General features: G+C 40.8%; 1 protein-coding gene across 13 annotated transcripts in view; it reads right to left on the minus strand.

The window, feature by feature from the left end:
• The window catches only part of dab2ipb (DAB2 interacting protein b), a 248691-nt gene that overhangs the window by 68007 nt on the left and 158265 nt on the right, over window positions 1-22419 (minus strand). For 2 of the 13 annotated variants that reach the window (XM_078162231.1, XM_033647471.2), the window contains exon 1: window positions 9495-10052. The exons of 9 other annotated variants lie outside the window; for them this stretch is intronic. Coding sequence is in view for 2 of the 4 variants with exons in the window: in XM_078162230.1 (XP_078018356.1) it covers window positions 13600-13685 (86 nt within the window). In the remaining 2 variants the exon portion in view is untranslated. Of the gene's footprint in view, window positions 1-1989; window positions 2142-9494; window positions 10053-13599; window positions 13796-22419 lie in introns of those variants that run through there. 2 more of the 13 variants (XM_078162230.1, XM_033647469.2) reach the window with 2 other exon arrangements.

The raw sequence follows: 22419 nt of genomic DNA on the forward strand, positions 1-22419 counted from the left end.
GCAGTTCACATCCGGTATTTTTTATGAGTTTAAGTGTGTGCCGCAAAGTACAGGAGCAAAATGGCTGCTGATTTGAAAATGTGAATACTTGACTGTGAATAGATGTAAAATATGTCTTTAAATTAGATGTTCAAACTGTGTTTTTAAGTGCAAGCGGCACCACACCACGTCTCTGCGTTCACCCAAACTGCGAGGAAATTAATCAGCTCTGAATCAGAAGCCTGATTTTGCAGAAATATGTTCTAGTTGAATGCTGGTTCCTGTTTGTGATAATTATAAGTGCTTTTAAAAAGCAGCCGACTCAGTCCACTTTGCCAACAGAAAACTTCAACGGGTCAGGGCTGATTCATTATTTCAAACCTGAGACAACCGCTTCCACGACAAAAGAAGCAGCTTTTTCACTTTTCCCTTGTAATTCAAATTACCTATGACCACCATTTCCGCTCGGCTCGCTCATTAATTCTGCACTAAAATACCACAGCAGAGGGGAGAGTGGGGCCGTGGTAGTAGGGGGCGGAGGCAAAGATAATGTAGTTATCACCATAAGACAGGAGATAGTAAAAATGCTGGCCTAATTGAGCCGATGTCTGCCCAATTAACTGACTTATCATCTGGCTTCGGGCCATCCAGCGATCCTTAATGTTAAGCCCTGAAGGGCAGTGAGGTGTCAGAGTGGTTTCAGAGAATGTCCTTCAACACTAGAACCTGACTTTACTTGGGAAGAGAGGAGATGACTCCCTGACATGAATCAGTGACTTATTACACTTCAAAATGCCATTATTGGTCAATGTCATATTAGTAACCTCATACTGTATAGCATGCACACATTCACACACAAAAATACACACTTTGCACTCCAAGTTAAACATTTCCCATTTGTTATTCCTCATTAGCCATTATTGATTTGTCATTTAATTGCATCAACTGCGGCAATATAAGTACGCTTTAATCCCAATTAGCTCCACAGGCACAATAATAGACTATTAGGGGCAAAACAGTCACATATCAGTGGGTATGAGTCAGCTGTGTGAGTACTTGAGGCACGCCAAGGTCACGGAAATGGTGTGCGCATCTGTGCTCATGTGTAAATAGCCTGTGTATGCTTACAAGACACAACTGTAATCATGTGTGCTTCTAAGACAAAGACACACCAAACCGCATACAAAAAAACCCCACATAATTGTCATTCTATTTTTTAGCACAAACTGAGGAAAATATAAATTAGTTACAAGCAAGAAAGCTTTTTCTCTTGAACTCTTGCATAACTGTTAAGTGCTCAGGGAACTGATAACACCATGTGCAAAGGAGTAGAGGAGATGAGGAAGTGTGTTTTTCACTTCTTGACCTGAATATTCAAACGCCCCTGTGGCATTGGACAAAGAAACAGGCGAACACTCAAGTTCATGAGGAGAAAAAGAGGGCAGAGACTTTCTTCCCACGCAACATACACACCAAACTCTGATGGGAAAAACAACATCCAGCCTATGATCTCTGCAAACTCTGCTTTTCCCACTTTATTCCAGTTTTTATAGTTGCATTTTTATTAATACCAGTTTTAGACAGGTGGAGTAGCTTTAGCACATAATTGGCTCTAAATGGTGAGGCGGCACTGTCAATACAGAGATCTTATTTGCACTCTAAAGCCAAGTTCTGCCTCTGGCACTGAATAGTTTTCATGTTCAAGTCCAAACGCGTCCTCGTTTTTCCCTCTGCACCTTTCCTCTCCAACTATTCAGATGTGCTGCACTTTTTCGCTTTTTTAATTAACTATCCTGACCTTTCTTTACATTCATAATTCATACAGAAAAGACTTTTTGGCATTTGTGAAGTAAAAAATAGTCAGATGAAGCCACAACATACAGCCCTGAGTGAACCGTGGGTGGATGCAGAGACAGAGGTTTCCAAAAACCACAGCGTGTAGTTGTACTGTAACCATCCACAGCAACAAGCACACTCATGAATAAAGTATTACAACAAAATGACACTTACGATCTACTGAATATGTGAAACATGGTCCAGCAGAACCTCTCCAAGCTGGATCCCCAAAACGCAAAACTCCACTTTGGGTTGCATTCCTCACTAGCGGCTGGTCTCAGTGTTTTCCCAACTATTTTTGAGTCTCTGGGAACGTGGCTGGAGCCTCTGCCCTCTGAGTTACACCACACCGCTCCCAAAGGATGTGTGTTGCTACTAACACACCCCTCTCCACATCCCATTTAAAAAGACAGCGCTGTTATTTAGGACAAGCCTGCTCACAGTCCACAAGAACCTAATACTGTGATGAAGTAATGCATAAACATGATGCTTGTGACATGAAGCTTTGAAGGTAAGATTCAAGGGATTGGATATAGTGTTTCAAATATAATAGAGCTCTTATTTATTGATTTTATTTAGCATTTTCAAGAATACTTTGAGGTCAAAAGGACAGTTCACCTCCAGCTTATAACACATATTTTAACCTAGTTTATTTTGGTATGAGTTGCCAAGAGTTGGAGATATTGGCCATAGAGATGTCTGCCTTCTCTCCAGTATAATGGAACTAGATGGCACTCAGCTTGTGGTGCTCAATACATTTGAAAAACTCAACAGCAATGTCTCTTTCCAGAAATCATGACCTGGTTACTCAAAATAATCTACAGACCTTGTTGTGAGCAGTTTCATGTAGGAACTATTTTCCTTATATCAAACTACACCTGCATAACAAGTCACTGGGCAGAAGGAAGAGTGCATCTACTCATGGTGAGAGGCTCTCAGCATTGGATGTTAATCAATGGCGTCCTCCTCCACTGAGCTCTAATGTTTGTTAGCTTAGTGGTGCTACGTGAGCTAGCAGAAGATGCTTTCTGCACAGTGATACGGTTGGCGGGTGTAGTTTGGTAGACAGAAAATAGTTCCTACATGAAAGTGCAAGGTCTGTGGATTATCTTGAGAAACTGGGCCATGATTTCTTTAAAGAGACATTGCTGTTGAGTTTTAATGTGGAGTTCTAATGTTGTATTTTGGCACTTTGAGCACCAAAAGCTGAGTGCCACCTAGTTCCATTATATTGGAGAGAAGGCAGACATCTCTACAGTCGTTATCTCCAACACTGTGCAACTCACACCAAAACAATCTAGACTGATAAATAGCACTACAGGTAAGAGGAAAAATATGTATTTGTGATGTGGGGGTGAACTGTCCCTTTAAGATGATAAATTATCCTCTGGAATATATCCTATAGCATATGAATGCTCAAACGAGCATTTATAGTGACTTTTTGATATTTTTTTTTTTTGTGTCTCTTGTGATATAATTGTACTCTTCCGTCATGATTTTACATCTAGCTTTTACTTTTGCTCTGGTTTTTGCATAAGAATACTCTAAAATTAAATGCTGACTCTGCTCTTAATAACAACTTCAACCAGAAAAGGGGTGAAAGAGGGAAAGAGCTGACAGCCTGATACGGTATGAAGTTATTTAGGTGCTACTGTCTGAGAAAAAAATAGCAAAATCTATATTTTTTTTTAGCTGAAGTCAGTCCCTAGGATACACAGTTCCTCTGTCATCATCAGATCTGTCCCCCCTGCTTTTTCTCACACTGACATAGACCAAGAGTTGGCAGCCAGGAAGTCAGCTTGCCTCCTCCTCCCACCGTGTTTCCCTGTAGCAGGAAACAAAGGCTCAGCCTTCAGCACCACACTCTGTGGGAAAATGCTGGGTCCTTGGCCGGAGAGAGGGACTCCAGGAAAAGGGAGAAAAAAGAAAAAACAGGGGAGGAAGGCACATAAAAAAAGAGAAAAGAGGGAGCAAGGGAGGGAGAGAGAAAATAAGGCCAGCCGGGTTTAAGGAGGAGACACACTGCCAGATGTATTGAATAGCTGTTTTCACATAGCTGGCGACCCAGTGAGGGAAGACTGATGTCACATCTAAGACATGCTGTCAAGAGACGCCTCGAATCAAACTGATGTTTGAGCTCCAAAATAAGCCGAAGCCACAGAAACGCCAGTCATCGCCTGTGAAATAATTACATGGAGACAGGTCCAGTTTGGCACAAACCACTTTCAGTACTTCTTATTAAAGTGCTCTCTGAATGACAGGAGAATATTTCAGCTCAATCATTCAACAGAAATCACATAGACGTCACTATGTAAAAAGACTTAAGTGAAACTCTACAGGAGCTGGGAGCAGCTGTCTACCTCAACAATGGAATTCATTGTGAACTATACAGCGGAAAGGTCTTTGCACCCCATTATAGATGGACTGGTTCTCCAGCTTCGAAACAATTTAAGTATCATTTGGGGAGGTGAAACTGGAGGAGGTTTAATGTACTTGTTCTCCCCGATGCAATGGATTAGAGTTGCTTGCTCTTATCACAAGTAAACAGACCTGCATGCCTTTGCTGTTCTGGAGAATGGCTGGGTAAAGGTTAACTACAAAGCCAAGGCAAAGCCTGGAGACTAAACATTCCTCTGGTCTGGGTCATGATAATATCATGCCTCATAGGGTTGTTTGGAGTGTGACTGCTCACAAATATAATGTGGGATGGGGCAGGGCTATTCTATCTATGGGAAGTTTGTTTGTAATCACTGTAGCAGCAGAGGAAAACTATCTCGACATCTTCGTTATTCGTAGGAAAAAGCAACAATAGCTTTCTGTACTCTATAGTGAGTCATGTGGGTGCACAACTTTGACATTTTGCACATGTATATGTGCGTTAGTGCGTGCAGACAATGCTTCAGTGCATGCACACACACACAAACAGAAAATGTATTTGTAGTCCATGTGAGAATAATCCATGTAAAACCATGCCAAGGAGCGTGTGGGTGGGTATGTGCGAGGTCATGAGCCAAGCGTACAGCAGCAGAGGGCAACAGGACAGGGTCGTGAGAGAAGGTGGGAGAGACTGGGCTCTCTGTCTGTCTGAAGGCAGTCCCTGAGAGGCCTTGCCTCTGAGAAGTTATTCCCCTGCTAACCGCTAACCTGTTTAGTAGAGCACCACCTGTCTGCACAGAGGTAAGGAGAGGGAGGGGAGGGAAGCCGAGAAAAATAATTGGTGGATACAGGCCATTCCAGGCAAGCTTCCACAAGTCTGCATCGCAGAGAGGTGGGTGGCGTATGGAGAGAGGGTGAGACATGTTGGACAAGTAGGTGTTGATAGAGGGCAGGCAAGAGGAGAAAAAAGATGAGGAGACTGACAGGACGGAGAGGAGAACAAACTGAGCTCGCATCAACATCCCAGTGACTCAAGTAGAGAGAATATGAATTCTATCATGATATGGAGGACGACAAGAATATTACCTGTTAATGCTACTGCACTGAATGTGGGCTGCAAGTTTAATTACACACTTCTACTGTTACTAAAAGTTTGTCTTCCCTTTAATATGTCTGGTTGTATGAGGTCATTGTTGGCCATGTTGCAAAAGAGTTAAAAGATCAATCTAATCCAAAGACAGCGTCTCTCTGTCTGGAAGCTGCTACAGGAAGAGAAGTGAGAGGAAATGGTAAGCAATGGAGGCATTAGAGCTCCCTCCCTCCATCTCTCCATTCATCCCTCTATAGCCTGCCCTCCATTTCATTTCATTTTTACAAAGCAGCTTACTTTAAAGAGACAGGGAGAGACAGGGCAGTGACATAAGCTCTCCTGTGAGTTTGTTTATGTAAAATATATATATAGACGGATATAAAGAGTTTTGTGTGAGAGCGGAAAGGACAGAAAAAGACCTGTAGGACTGATGCTTGAGAGCTCTTCTCTGATGTTGTTCCTATTGACTCTGCACTACGGCCTTGGGGGCAAGAGAGAGCGAATGAGTGATTCAATTATTGACAATGCTGCCCCATCATGAGCATATGCTCCTTTCTCATCCTCTCCCAGGCACAGTCGAGGAGATCCAGAATAATGTTAGTGAATGCCTCTGACACAGCCTACTTCAACCATCTTTCATTCACAGTGGCAAGCTAGACTGAAGTCGATATTCTAACCTCCAATTTGCCGACGCGCGTCACAAATTTTAGAGCATTAAAAACATTGAATACAAGCCCTTTGGAAATGAAGACATCTTTATGTGAGGCCTGTCATTCTGTCTTCCTTCCATGCTCGAAATCCTTTTCAGATTGATCACTCTGCCTAAAACAAGCCTAAATGCTATTGTGCGTTTGTGTGTATCGAATGTCCGTAATCCTCTATAAATGTTTGAATCCTGTATACGTAAATGTAATTGGTTGATTCACATCAAGCATTTGAAATGTGATAGACCATCTGATGCCAGTTCCAACTTCATCCCCCTCTAAAATAAATAAATTAAAATCCAGGAAGTGGAGGCACTTCTAATGCAAAACAATAAAGGATATCTACTTAAACATAACTATGTCTGTTGCAAATATGAAACTTTTGGAGGATAAAAAACAGACAAACAAACATGAATACTATTTATTAAAGCTATATAGTTGCTGTTCTGTGAAAACCATGTATCAAAATGTCAACATTCCATGGAAAAAAATGCCCTTTATGACTATGCATTTTTCTGATAATCTAAATAGTTTTTAAAATTCTAAATTATTTAATTAAAACATAATTTTGCGATCAATCAATTTTTTTTTTGTTCTTCAATTTTCAGAATAATTGAAATCTACCAAATTTGGAGATGCATGTTTTTTGGACACCGACAATAAAAATGGCAAATTGCTTAAAGGAATACTTCACCCCCCAAATGACCATCTATACATCAATTATTCACCTTGTGCTACTTTGAATTTGTGAAGAAAAGCTTAGTTTTTCTCGCATGCCTTCGGTGAACAAAGACTCCATAAACTGAGAAAATTCTTAATAAATTGAAATAATAGGTGACCAAACTTAACAAACGCAAAACTCAAAATCAAAAGTAAAATAAAAAAATATGTGACTTTGGTGCTTTAAAGGGCAAAATTACTGTTTTTGTCAATAGAGTCTGGCTTTGAAGACAGCATAGCTAAGTTTCACTTTCAGTTTAGTTTTAAATACTATGGATTTTAGCAAAAATACATGTGTTTGGGAAGTACTGAACATATGACTGGATAAATGAGACTTAGAGTATACCACAACAGTTGTGTGAGTGTTTGTCAGCACATGTTTTGATATAGTTTGGCTGTTGTTTTAAGTGGACCCCTATGACTTCAATTCATTTCAAATTTTCTCTGTTTTTGGATTCTTTGTTCGCTGTTAAGACATACAAGAAAAACAGAGTCTTTCCTTACAAATTCAACATATCAAGGGGTGAGTAACTGATATATAAATGGTCATTTTGTGGGTGATGTGTTCCTTTGAATAACATAACTATACAGACGACGTACACACAACAGTCCTGAGCTGACCCCCTGTGGAGTGACCTATGGGTGCAGCACTGACCCACTCCTCCCTCCCTGTACATGTGTCTGATCAAATACTCTGCTCCACTTCACAAGCTCTCAGTAAATCAATGGACATCGCTGAGATGATCTATGACAGAGTAATTAAACAGATGGGAAGGAAGTGGGGGAAAGATGCCGGACAAAGCTAAGCTCTGCATTGATCCTTGCCTTTTGCTGCAACACAGATGCATCAAGAATTCTCTTTTATATCATACATCATGTTTTGACTTTGTACATTACATAAGTTCAGTCCAAGCAGGAATTAAGAGCAACGTCCTGGAAGGTAAATGAACATTGCATAAGAGGTTTAGTCACCCAGAATAAACTAGTACACAAAATATTGAGACATTAACAACAGCAGACTGTTGGCCCTCATGATTTGTCTTCACTTTAGTCATCTTATTTGCTTCCCTTTTTCTCACACTGTTTGTCTCCATCTCACATTCACTCTAAATATCTCCCCCTCTTGGTCCAACTGCATGTTAAAGGCTCTGAAAATGACTAACAGCTCTATTTCTTGCTCTGACATCCTTCGTCTAGGCTTCTGGTTAGCAAGCGCTGACCTAAAATAGGAATGTTGGGAAATACTAAAACACACAAAACATATGCATACAGTATACATACACACATCTGCATGTGGTATGTGCACATATATTACTGTGTGCAGAAGCATTTGCTCATGCATGTAAACAGATACAGTACCCCAGGGTGATGGAGAAAAAATAGGAATCACACTGTTCCTGCATACAAATACAGACTGACACAAATGCTCGGAGCATAATATGTAGGAGACGAGCTCGGTTTTGTTCTGGAGGGCTCAACAGCAGGCTACAATCAAGAGGACCACCAGCTGAGCTCTCACACTGAAACCTATCTGCATACTGCAGTAAACAAGCCACAGAGCCATCAAACTATCATTTATGTGTTTACTAAACCAAAGATGGCTTTCTCCCGTGAAGCCATCTCGGAGGAAAATAAATGTTTGGTTGAACGCTGCCTCTCCAGTAGAAAGTGTTGAACTCAACTCTTCCTCCGTAATGTGGCAGGGAGGTTTGGTCGTGTTCAACAGCTACTGACAGCTTCTGTGTTTTAACTGTGATGTTAATGAGACACATTAAAATGGAATTACTCTAATAAGTGGAATAACTTAATTATACTTGATGTGTGGTTGCTGACTAATCTGATGCATGTAAGTAGCGTGTTTAGTATGTTTTACGCCCAACTGTAAAACTGCATATGGTGCATTAACAAGAACGCAGATGTACCTGGAAAATATCTCATCACATTAGGAAATGCATTTAAATAATATATCCATAAGTGTAAATGTATCTGGGACAGCTCATTTGATAATTTGTACTTACTGACTGAACTGTAATTGTAAGATCTCTATAAATGTAACATAGCAATATAAACTCCTCAAGGCCTGGACAAAATGATGACTAACAACCAATGTTAGCCTTTCCACTCATCTCCTCTCCTGTGCAGACATTACAATGTCTCCACGCTGAAATTAGCTGTTGCTCTTGGAGACTCCCAAACTCTCTATCCTTGGGACACACAGCTCTCCTTCTTTAAACTGCTAATTGCCTCCAACATACGACTTGCGCTGAGAATGCCAGCCAAAATCAGCCGGCTGACCTCACAGTGTGGCCCAGTCATCTGATTTGTGTTAGCTGGCTGCCCTCCGCCACACAGGCCACGCTTTGTGTGATGTTGCTACATGTAGGTTATGGTCAGCAGTCACAATCCAAAACCCCATCACCGCATTATCGTCTCTGGTGTCACATATATAACACAACCAATGCACTGCACTGAATGAAAGCCCTTTGGGAGTTAAAAGCAATTATATAATAATGACTGAGCAACCTGAATGTACGCAGGATGTAGTAGAGTGTGTGTGTGCTCAGGAGAGCAGCCTCCTTTGCATTGTCAGTGATAGAGAGAAGCGAAGAAAGAGGAGGGCAACACAGCTGGACGGCACACAGAGGCAGAGGAGCGTAAACAGTCTCAGTGAAGCATCCTCTAGTTCACATTTCTATTCGTGGCCACACATGTAAAAATATAACCTCCCACTGCATGAACCAACACACAAAGGACGGCGAGTGACATGTGAAAAGCAGGGAAACACTCACCAGGCATTGTCAGAATTCCACAGAACAATCAAAGGCAGGCGGAGAGAGAAACTGAGGCTGAGCCAGAACAAGAGAGGAGGAAAAATAAAAAAGAAGAGAGGCAGGGATGGGTAAGGGCAGAGGCGATTTCAAAGCTCCATTTTTCCCCCCCTCTGCTGCCGATGCAGACTGCTGCTCGCCTCTTCGCTTCCTTACTTGTGGTCCTCTTCCTCCTTCTCTCCCCGACTCCTTCTCTCTTTCCTCCTGCTGCTGCTTTAAGACAAGGGGTGGAGAATGAGCGCTACAATGCTCTCCCTCTCTTGCTGCTCCCTCTCCTCCTTTCGTTCTCCCACCCTCTCTTGCTCACCCTGTACAGAGCATGCCCTACTTCCTGTGTTGTCTCTGAAATGGGACGCACTGTCTTCTCTTTCTTCTGTTTGTTTTTCTTTCATTCGGCATGAATGAATTTAATGGCACCCCGACACTTGACTCTGGTTTGGGAATGATGAAGATTGGTCCCCTTTTCTCCTCTGTTGTCTCTCCCCCTCCTACTAACTCCAGCTAAACCCACTCCCTTTCACTGTCAGTGATTGACTGCACCTCCCATTTCTGTCTCCTTGCGCAGGGAGGAGCCTGCATATGGTGTGCCGGGGGTTGGAGGGTGGTGGATCACATGTATGTGTGTGTGGCGCAGCCTAGCGTGGCCCTGCCTCCCCCCCTCTTGTGTGGATCCAGTGGGAGTGTGTGTGCTCTTTGTCCTGTCAACTCCGGTGCGAGGTGTGCTGCTTTCCCTGTCAGCTACTACTGCTGCTGCCGCCGCCTCCGTTTGGGACCCGGGGGAGGCTGCATGTGCCGGCAACCTGCCCTAAGCATGGACACAGTTCAGCTGGGAGACCAGGACTCATGCTGAGGCTCAGACAGAAAAAACACTGTACATATGAGGCGGGAGCTCAGCTTTGGCAAAGTGACTTGGCTGATGGGGCCAGCCAAAGGGTTGGTAGTAGTGAGACTGGAATGTGGGTGGGAGGGCTTTGCCATGCTCAATTTGAGCTGGGATTGGTAGACTGGCAGAGGAGATAGGGGTGAGTTTGAGGCTATTTCCAGAGCTCGCACACTGACAGAGCTGGCAAAGGGGGATAAAAGGCCGGGGCGGGACACACCGATAAGGCGCGGCCGCTGTGGACAGCTGGTTCAGAAAAGCCACGGCCGCTAATCTGCACTCCCTGCACGTCTGCAATGATGTCATCAAACATGACATCACCCTCACCCCTTATACTCCCGGACACATGACACACACATACACACAAGTGCACGTGTAAACCAGATGACCACACAATAGGGTGTGGGGGGAGGGTACAAATACTGAGCTCTGAGTTCACACCCTTTCAAAACAAAAGGTCACTGGCAGCACATTGTTAGCTTTACAATGACCAAATTATGGAAAGTATCTCAGTAGTTTGCTGCTGGCCACCTGTTTCCTCCTAAAGCTGACTAACAACTCTGCCTAACACATACCTGGTGACATATTATAATTTCACTCTATTTTTGTCAATGTTTACATTCCCATTTTAATAACTGAGGAATTTTTAAATCACTACATATATGTATACAGTAAGTATTTGATGACCATAGCTTCATACAGTAGATTTATACAAACAGTGGCTACAGGTTCCTGCCTAGGAGGACTTAATACCATAACAATTACTTAAACTCCTTAACTGTAGCAGCATGTTCAGTGACCAAAAAGCTGATTTTAATTCAATCTCAGCATGGCGTGTTGTGGATTATAGATTAATGACTTGCTCTTACAGTGAGAGCAACGTCAGGTGGAAACCAGTGCAATTGCTCTGCAATGACAAGAGGGTGATTAAACTCCATGGAAAATTCTGAAACCATAGTTTGCTGTTTTTGTATTGCACTGCATTACATGATAAATGTCTTTCTTTGGTTAGATTATTCCTAATTTCAGTGCATAATTTGTTAGTTTTAAGAGTATAAAAAGGTATTTCATATTTGCAGTAAGTCCTCTTGTTTAGACGAGAGGTGTAAAAAGTGTTCATACACTTGAATATTGCGTTATGTTTTGTGATACTGTAGCGATTCTCAAAAACAATGCATAGATTTTTATTGTTTAATATATTTTATTTTAATACTTTGTTTACCTAAAGAATTCCGCAAGCACTTGGTGTCGTGTTCTTTATACCATGATAGTTTTCCAAAAATCAGATTTAAGAAATTGCAATATTTCACCAGTATCGCAATATAACACAATACATTGTAAACTCTGTATCATGATACGTATCGTATCGCCGGGTTGTTGCCATGACACAGTCCTAGTCTAGATAATTGCTACGTATGTGTCGGGTGTTTTATAGCCAAGCTTCTGTCTTCAAATCAAATATCAATACGGTAGTCTTATTAAAAAAAACTTCTAATTATCAAACATAATTTTTTTTCCAAACACCTTTGAAAGTAACATCCAAAAAAAACCATAGCCAGCCACATCACACTTTACATCTGCCCAAGTAAAACTATGAATATAAGCAGACCTGTATATGCCTGAGAGAGAAAAATCTGAAAATTGTACTGGACTGTAAAGTGCAACAGCTGTGTAAACAATGCCATGCTCAAAACTCTGTGAATGTATCATCAGAAAAAACACGGCGTGTTTTCTGATAGAAAGGACAAGAGTGCAGTCTGAGTGCAGGCAGCTATTTCAGAGGGTTTGTAAATGCACAATGAAAAGCTGAACGTCTGACCCAGACATAATCCAGCTAACAATGACAGCACAGCACTCAAAGAACACAGCATTTTGAAGGGATACTGAGATCTGTCTAGCAAGTGCTGTCTCATCTCTCCATCACTTTAGTGTCTGCGCCCATATTTACAATTCTCCATGTAGAGAGCATGCAACGCGATGCAATGACAGCCATCAGTAAAGGATTCAACAGACTCCAGAGATCACGCTAATAGATTCTGACAGATCTCAGTTTGTTGCAAAAATGCTGTTTTATGATGGTTATCTTGTAAAGGTAAGTGGGAATGACAGAAGAGCATCCTGTGAAATGTAATGTACCTTTGACTTTGGTGGCAGCCCATCCTGCTGCTCAAAGGAGGAGCTATGAGCAGTCAGAGAGGTAAACAGGCAGCTCGGCACCTTGCTTCTTCAATGTTTGTTTCTAACTAGGTCAGACTGCACCAGTGGAGCTGTGCTGCTGTTACGCCACATATGCCAGTCTCTCTCTTCTCTTTTTCACTAAGTTTAATTCAGTTCCAGCTATACTAGATAAATATTACAGCAATGTTCTTTATTAACAGAGCATAAACATGGGTATTTATCAAAAAGAATGATAAATTACAGTACCCATATTTAATATCAGTTGAATGTGAGAACATCCGCTCTGTAGATGAGTCATGTTCGTACGAATGCGAAGAAGAAGTAGTTAAAGGGGAACTACACCCATTTTCAAAATTCACACGTTATACCTGTGGTCTAAGACAGTTCAAAATTATTAGTCCACTGTCAACTTTCCCCCTAATCCAAAAACTAGAATACTAATACTCAAATTTGTGATGTCATCGTATGAACAGTCTGGAACTGCTCCATGGACAATTGCAGCCTTCAAATGGAAGTTGTGAGCTTGCGGTTAAAACACTGTTTGGCGTTCAAGTGGTAAAATCATGAAAACATTGCTGCTCAGCAACGGCAACATGGATGCTATTGTTGGCATCCACCATAGCTACCAGTTTAGCAACCCTGTGAGTGGGTAACGTAATGCAGGAAATGCAAAGCCATAATGACACAGGACAAATATGAGGCGGTTGGAAATAACCACATTTTTCTCAAAAAGAAACCCTTTTTACACAGAGTTAGCACTACAGGGCTGCTATAAAGCCCCTTCTTTATGCCTCCTTTGCATTTTTACACAGAACCAAACAATGGCGGAATCACTCCACCCCAGTGTGGGATCTTAAATAGCAGGCCAACATCCCTAAAGCAGAAGAGGTGTGATGGGCAAGATGTGTAACACAACAGTGTCGCCCTGTAGTGTGACATATAACATACACATCGGCGGTGCTTTACAAACAATAACAGTGGCATAACGTAGCAATAACAATCATTTACCGTCCCTGTTGTCTTGCAGCTGCTCCTATCCCCTGCTCAGAGGGGAGAGGCTCCCTCACCTCATTGTTTTCCCAAAGTGCTGACATTTGTGGCTGCTGCTCTTCTTCTTCGAGTTAGCTGCTAACTGCTTCTAGCTGCCTTTTAAATCTCCTGTTGGTGTGTCCTGTCTATAGTCCCATTCTGCCAGCTGTCCCTGTCATACAGATGCCGTTATGACTTCCACGTCACTTGTAAACTCTTGAGCTTTCTGAAAATTTCCACTTCCCTTTTTGTGGTTGAGAATACCACAAGCAAGGGGAAATCACATGGGCTATTTTCATAAACAGGGTAAACACAAGCCCATTTGAAGGCTGCAAATGAATTGGGAAATATGTTCGATGACACTGAGAGCAGCAGGGGTAGTGTTCTGAGTATATGCGTACATCCCCAGTTTCAGAACTAACAGTGCTACAATAGAATAAAGCACATTTGGGGTATGAAAAGAAACATTTTGTGGGACCATTCATGGTCTATGGAGCAGCTTCAGACTTTTTACGTGATGACATTGCAACTTCTGTGGTTTCTGGTTTTGAGAGAGAATAGCTCATGTTAACAAATATTGATTGATATTGCATAGGTCATGGATTTAACAAACTGGAATTCTTAATTCAGGAGGTGTTCCCCTTTAAAGCTGAAACATTCATCTAAGGATTAAGAAAAAACCAAGGCTGTCAGATTCAAGTAATAAAGAATCTAAAATGGCAGTACGGAGTAGATAATGAATATCCAGCCAACATCAGTAAAACGGAAGATTTAGTGGAGTTTATCTCTGTCTGCGCTTCCCCTCTATCAATTCATTTACTGAATAAAGACACGGGTCACAGTGGCTGAGCCTCACACAGACACACCCGTACTCCACGACAGTCTGACCTTAATGAGGCAGTGTCTGGAGGAGGCACAGTGAGTGGTGGATACTAAAGCGCACTAGGAGCCCATCAAGCTTCATCACAGCTGAATCAAAGTTTGAAGTGCTTTATCACACCGAGGTTTCTGAACACACTTTGCAATAGAACAATTCATAAAGAAATAGGTGCACATTAATAAAGTTAATACTTCCAAAATTGTTGATGTAGTTCAAGATTTTGATGTGAAATGGCAGATCATAAGACAGGGCGAGGCATGGGTTTTACGCCTTGAAGGTTTCCAGTGATGCAGCATTGTTTATACACAGGAGGGCCAGGAGTTAAGGGGAAGATGAGTAACTGGAGTCTTGCGAACAGAGATGATGCACCGGCTTGTGTGCGGTAATACACTCTGACAGGTAATCAGATGATTCCTTCATCTTTTTCAAGCCAGTGTGCACACACATTTGACTACTGTGTACATCCAGAGCATTCGAAAGGCTGGCCTGTCTATATGAACAGACAGAGCAATGAACATCACACTGAGTTGGTGTCCAAAGTCACTTGTTTACTGCATGATGCACTACATTTACTCTCCACTATTTCATTAGTGTCTGAATTCTGAGTGTGAAATGTATTTATTTATCTACTGTATATTGTGCCCACTCCATTGTCCATGAAATGTACACTACTTTCCGGTATCAATCCCACAGTGCAATGCACCATATCTTACTAATCTGAAAATTAACAGTCGGGCAGCACTGTACCCGTCAAAGATTACACTTGTTAGTTTCAGAAATCTAAATGTACAGCTCACTAACTACTCAGTGTCAAGATTAGTGAATGAGTGAACTTGGAGTTATTTTGGACACAGTCTTAGTTTAGTTGCTGGTGATGCGAGCCAGCTGTGATGTGAATCAGTCCATGCAAAGTCAGAAGGACCAGTTGAAATTTGGATGGAAGGCCGGCTTGACACATCACTGCTGGCTTGCATCACAAACAGAAAGGGAAGTGAGGATGATGCTGATCAGTCTGCTGAAACTTTAAGAAGAAAAAAAACTTCCTTCTGCAAATGATCTAAACACACTGGATAGGCATGAGGGGTGGAAGCAACAAAAATGGACTGTTAAAAATGGAGGTGATGAAAAAGAGAGTGATACATTAACAAGTGATTTGATTCATTTCAAGCTGATTTGACTAAAATAGTTGTGATATGGTGAAAACACAGCCAAGTTCCATCATTTTACCCGTCTAACCTTAATCATTCACAACACAAAAAATGCCACTCATCATTTACAGAAAGTGGTCTCAACAGTGGGAGTAAAAACATAATTTAAAACTATGATTATCACTTAACAGTTGGATGAATCTGCCAACCACTACAGTTGCAGTTTACATCCATGTCTGCCTAGACTCATATGTAGCCATGAAAGCAGACAATGCTTCAAATATGGATGTTGCTGCAAAGAAGCTACAAATTCTAAAATGTGGGTTCTTTAAACACATCTTCAAAATGACTGCATAGAAGATCTATACAATCAGCATAGTTTCAAGATGGACACCCAAGATGAGTGTGACTAATTCAGTATCTGACCAAATGTCACCCTTTCTGTCAGAGTTATGGCGTTGAAAAATGGCCAGCAAACACGATGATGTCACAGTGAAGTTGACCTTGGACATTCTGGATAAAAATGCTATCACTTCATCAAATTATTGTGTTAGACATTTATGTTAAATTCTGTCAGAAATAGCATACAAATTCTTGAGTTACGGCCAAAAAATGTATTTTGTGAGGTCAGAGGTGACCTTTGACCACCGGAATCTAATCAGTTCATCCTCGAGTCCAAATGGACATTTGTGCCAAATTCGAGGTAATTCCCTTAAGGCATTCTTGAGATATCATGTTCATAAGAACTGGGCAAACAGAGGTACATACTGATGCACATACGGACAACACAAAAACATAATGCCTCCAGCAATGGCTGCCAGTGTGGAGGCATAAAAATGGAAGTGACAAAAATGCTTATGAATTAATATTGGAAGTGGTGAACCCCACAGCAGATCGAGTGGGGAGCTCTGGGTGCCGGCAACATAAGCAGCAGAAGTTAACACAGTTCATCTGCAGTGACAAAGAGCTGGCATAAATTCAGCAAAGTTTCCCTTCGAGAGCCATCAGTCAGTCAGTAGGTGTGTTTTTTTGACTGACATTTTGGGTAGAAAAAAAAATAGCTTGCTTAAAACGATAAATGTCAGTTAGATGTTGTGAATAATGAATGGTAGATACAGACGGACATGGCAGCAGTGGATAGTAACGCAGCCCAGTTGATTCTTAGAGCAACATTTTTTCAAATAAAATTTCATTCAAGTTTATCAAGTCAATTGACAATATATTTCTTTCTTTCACATGTATTTTTACCCCTCTATTTTTTCAATTCACATGCATTTTCATCACCTCCATTTTTATCAATTCAATTTTGTTACTTCTACCCTTCATAAACAGGCAGATGGTAACTGACAATGTAAAGATATTTTTTTGGGGCATTTTTAGCCTTTATTTGATAGGACAGACGAGCGTGAAAGGGGGAGAGAGAGAGGGAGTGACATGCAGCAAAGGGCCACAGGCTGGAGTCGAACCTGGGCCGCTGCGGCAACAGCCTTGTACATGGAGCGCCTGCTCTACCACTAAGCCACCGACGCCCCGTAACTGGCAATGTGAAAACCTTTGCTAAGTTAGGATGCAGTGCACATCTCGCCTTACTCTTGCTCCTCATATCACTCTAAGTGGTGTTCAACACTCAGAATACAAGTGAAATTATATAGCTCCTATGTGCTGAAATATCTTCATGAAGTGCCTGACATCATTTTCAATCATTATATAACAAAACAACAACAACAAAAAAACATCTACCAGCCTTTTTAAGTTTTCGTTTACATTTCCTGGAGCTTCATTTTTAGCCTCATGAATATTGTCAAGGCCCTTTGGTTCATTATCATCAGTTAATTGTAATGATAGTGATCTAAATGGTGTGAAACCGAAGCTTTTTTATATATATATATATATATATATATATATATATATATATATATATATATATATATATATATATATATATATATACATATATATATATATCTCACCGTTAGTCAGTTTGGATAAAGTGCATTGAAATTCATACCACAGTATGTCAGATGCACACAGCTAGAGCGGCCTGAAGTTTGCAATATATGAGCTTTTATTAGTCCACGGCAGAATAAAAACCCTGGCGGAGTCCCGTCACAAACATTACACACCACACACACACACACACATATGCATACACAGAGAGACTACAGAAATGAGTGAAAGGAAGGGTGAACAGTAAAGTGGCAGAGAGGCCTGTTAGTGAAGCGAAAGTGGTGAAAATCCATCTAGAGTCATCACCATGGTAATTTAGTGGCTCTGTAAGAGTCACTGAGTACCATCTGGACTGTCAGTGCCACTGACCTCTTTTACGCGTGCATGTGTGTGTGTGTGTGTATATTCAATACAAAGCATATATTTGGACATGCTTCCCAACGAGATTTCTCTCTGGCCAAAAAGTGTATTTTTTATTTTGTGCAAGGATTATTTTAGGTGAAAAGCAGAGGTTGAAGAGTGTGATGTGCTATCATATAGACAAGAAAATGTTACATGCAGCTCTAGTATTCAATATTGCTTCAGTGCCAACTTAAAGTTTTGGAAATGACAGTGCATGACCCATTATTATGCCACTGCACAATTATGGCCAACATGATAATTGCAGTTATTTTGATCAAAACTGAAGTCATGATTATTTATCAAAATTATTCACTGATTTAAGGGGTACATTTTTTTGAATGCTAATGCCTTATTTTGAATCTAAATAAAACTGGTCCTTACTCACAACGATCTCCTAGAGGCAAAATATACAGAAAACTTTTCACCCAAAATTAAATCAACACAGCACCATCTTTACTCGCACCCTGTGCTACATTCTTGCTTATTAATAAATGTTTGCATCAAAATAAGATTCAAAAAGAGGTTCTTGTTCACCTGGATTCAATTCAATGCACTCCTAGAAGCAAAATATAAATAAAACTGAGCCCAAACTACAGGCTTACTAAAGATAAATCAGAGTTTATTGGACATGTATCTTTGGCAAAATGTGACTGCATTGGTTATTTCAATCTGTCTTTGGGAGCTGGATGAATACGGTGATGTGCTGTACAGCATCGTTGTTATGGATGTCTGATTGATGATGAACAAGGACAAGAATTTGGTGAGGTATGGTTAGCGGCATTATTTTTCTTGGCCTTCATGCATTCATTGTACTGCATACTTAAGAGTTTTATTCAGGTGTTTGACCAAGCTAGTTGTGTTACTTTGTAGGGCAGACACAAGTCTCATGCACTCTTTGCATATGACTTGTTCTTGCTTAACATCATGTGCCCTAAATCCAAAATACTTCCACACAACAGATCACCTTCTTCTCCATACATTTGATTTTCGTTTTGCCCGTCTGCAGCCACAACATTCAGGTAAGTTTTTCGCTGCAGGGTGTGCGTGCGCGTGCAGCAGCAGCGTTACAGCTCCCCAAATGTGGAGGCTGGCTGTTCGTTTAGGAAGCGCTTGATTTGATATGCAGCGGAGTTTTCTAGGAGCGGAACATGCATTTTAAACAACAATATCTCAGTTGATCATCTTCAATTAATTGTGAGGAAGCCAAAAATATGATCAAGATTAATATTTGATTACTGTGCAGCTCTTTCACCTAAGCTGGGATCAACCACCCAAAAAATGATCAACCTGTTGACTGGTGCACTCTTACTCTTTTACCATACACTTTACTCCTACTCTATTCTTATAATTTTCAGAGTAAAAACATGTTTTCATTTAAGAGGGCAACAAAGATATAACATGTCTAATATGTGTGAATGATAAATAACTGAAAGCTAGTGACCGGAGTAGATTCAAGAGAGGAATGAATGAGTAAATGAGTGTTTGCATGCGTACTGAGCAGTCCTTTAAAGGGATGCGCAGGGAGCTGCTTTGATGGGGCCATCGGTATTCCTGTCACGCCCAAGGCCCTATCCATTACAGCTCATTACCCGGGGAGAGAATGAAAGAGAGGAGACCCTTGGCCATGCTCGCCCAGGCTCACAGAAGGCCCAGCAGGGTTAAACGTCAACCGAGCCACCGAAACCCACCAGCTGTGCAGGTGTCAACACCACTGCAATAGCCTCGGGGTTGATTATGCAGATAGTGAAGTGATCGGAGAAGCAATACGCCGCATGGTTCTCTAGAATACACTGAACCTAATTTGGTCCACTGTAAATCTCACACATTCCGTTCATTTATATGAGGGATGCATACATTCCTTAAAGGAAGTAAATAACAAGCCAAAGGTTTTTGAACAGCGCCGAGCTAAGAAGTGGAACCAAGGCCATATGAAATCTTACTGCACATCAGCACATCATAATGGAACCTTCACTTGCAAAGCTTTCTTGAATTAGTTTGAGGGACTGTACTTACAGATGAATCTGAAAAGATCAGTGGATATTTTGGAGGGTACAATTTGTGCATCACTTAATTTGTTACAACAAGACTTTATTACAGTACATAATCACATTAATAAGCTGCTGGTGGCCTCCTGGCCTCTCTTTCAAGCCACTGAATTAAATCTTTGTGAAAGACTGAATACACTCCTTTTATTTTCTGGATTTTTAATTAAAAAAAAAGAAAAAAAAAGCTTTACTCAAAGAACATCATTGGTCTATTTCGTCAGGTTTGCTTATTTCAATCATACTGAGGCAAATAATTCTAACATAAACCAAAAAATACCATTTATATAATTAAATCAAATAAAACTGAGATGAACTTAAAATATATGTAACTGTAGCTCATAGAATTTTACTAATTTACTTTAATAAAATGTATGTGGTTACTGTTCATAATTCTATAACATATTTGAAATAAAGAAAATTATTAACAGTCATTACATTTCCTGTATTTGAAAAAAATATAATTTCTTAACAGTATTAGCCTACATAATCCTAATTAAAGTAAATCCAATATGTTTGAAATGCACAAAATTTATTTACACATTACAAAAACTTTATTTAAGTAAATTGGGTAAATTCTACAAGTTATAATTAATTTTTTTTTTTTTTTCATTTTGTTTGATTTAATTACATAAATGATACCTTTTTAGGGGCGGCACAGTGGTGTGGTGGTTAGCACTCTCGCCTCACAGCAAGAGGGTTGCCAGTTCGATCCCGGGCGTGGGAGCCCTTCTGTGCGGAGTTTGCATGTTCTCCCCGTGTCAGCGTGGGTTCTCTCCGGGCACTCCAGCTTCCTCCCACAGTCCAAAGACATGCAGACTGGGGACTAGGTTAATTGATGACTCTAAATTGTCCGTAGGTGTGAATGTGAGCGTGAATGGTTGTTTGTCTCTATGTATCAGCCCTGCGATAGTCTGGCAACCTGTCCAGGGCGTACCCTGCCTCTCGCCCGATGTCAGCTGGGATAGGCTCCAGCCCCCCCACGACCCTCAAGAGGATGAAGCGGTTAGAAGATGAATGAATGAATGAATGAATACCTTAAGGGCAAAATTTGATGACTTGATAAGAAAGATTTTTTTATGTAATTGAAATATGTTAACCTGATGACAGACCAAATCATTTCTTTGATTTCTGCACATTTTCATCTGAAAATATTTAATAAAACAAATTCTGTCTTTTTCCTGTACTGACCATCGAGCACTCACTGACATGTCCTTCTTGACTGTTTGAGAGGCGAATTTTCAATAATATTTTTATGAAGTTGTTTGTTTCTGAGAGTGTTTGAACAACCAACACTAGCAGTAAGAGCAAACAGTCTCATTCAGAGGAGTTTGTCTTAGTTAATGTACTTCAGATACTTTGGGGACTCTGCGTAACAGACGGTATAACCTTGGACATCAATCTATAAAACTTGTTCTGTTTGACGGTGGCAGAAAACTAAAACAGAAAAAAACACAGACACTCATCCTTGGTGCTAGAACTTCAAAACTGAATAGCAATCTCTGTCCTTGAAGCAAATGAAGAGCCCTCTGTTTATATAAGCAGGATAGATCAACCTTTTCAAAAACACCCACCTCTGCTGAAGCACCTAAACAACACCGCATTTCTCGTGAACTAATAAAGTCCTTGTTATAATCTCGAAAAAGAGAGAGATTATGCCATGAAGCCATGCAATCATCACCAAATTAAGAGTCATTAGCTTTTGAGATGCTAATGCTACCCTGGTCTGTATGGGATAGAGCTTAATAATGCACAGTGGTAGGTGAAACCAGCTCTGTACAACACATTATTACCCTGAGAGCTCTGTTTCATCTACGCCAAATCATGCTGATGCATTGCAAATGAGATGGTGTGAGGGGAAGGATGCCAAAGAGAGAAGGAGAAGGAGAAAGATGCACTCTTCCTCTGTCTAATTATACTGCTGCAATGGACATAATGGAAGCACTGCTGTTGTTTTTCTTCTGATTGGCAAAAATACCCGTAGCTGGGCATCTGATTGTTGTCTTTACTGAGTACATTACTTGTCTGGACAGTGTCCAGGCCCACATCCTTACTGTGTATGCATACATTGTGCTAGTAATCATCACCAATAAATACTGAATCAACAGAGAAGACCATGCAGTGAATGAATAAGTGAATGAATGAATATAAAGATGATGCCAGAAGGAAATGAAAATAAATGGATCACTTCTCTGACTGAAAAAAAGAGTGTGCCAGTATGTGTGTGCATAATCAACAAAGTCTCAGACCTGCGTGACGTGGACACAACCGCTTAACATTGCATAACATAGTGGTGGGCATGAAATGTCTTAAAATGATGTGCCAATGCAAAGTCTATTGGGAACAGTCACAGTTTCAAACATGTGGTTAATGTTGTGAA

Source organism: Epinephelus lanceolatus, chromosome 19 (genome assembly GCF_041903045.1).
Source record: "Epinephelus lanceolatus isolate andai-2023 chromosome 19, ASM4190304v1, whole genome shotgun sequence".
NCBI lineage: Eukaryota > Metazoa > Chordata > Actinopteri > Perciformes > Serranidae > Epinephelus > Epinephelus lanceolatus.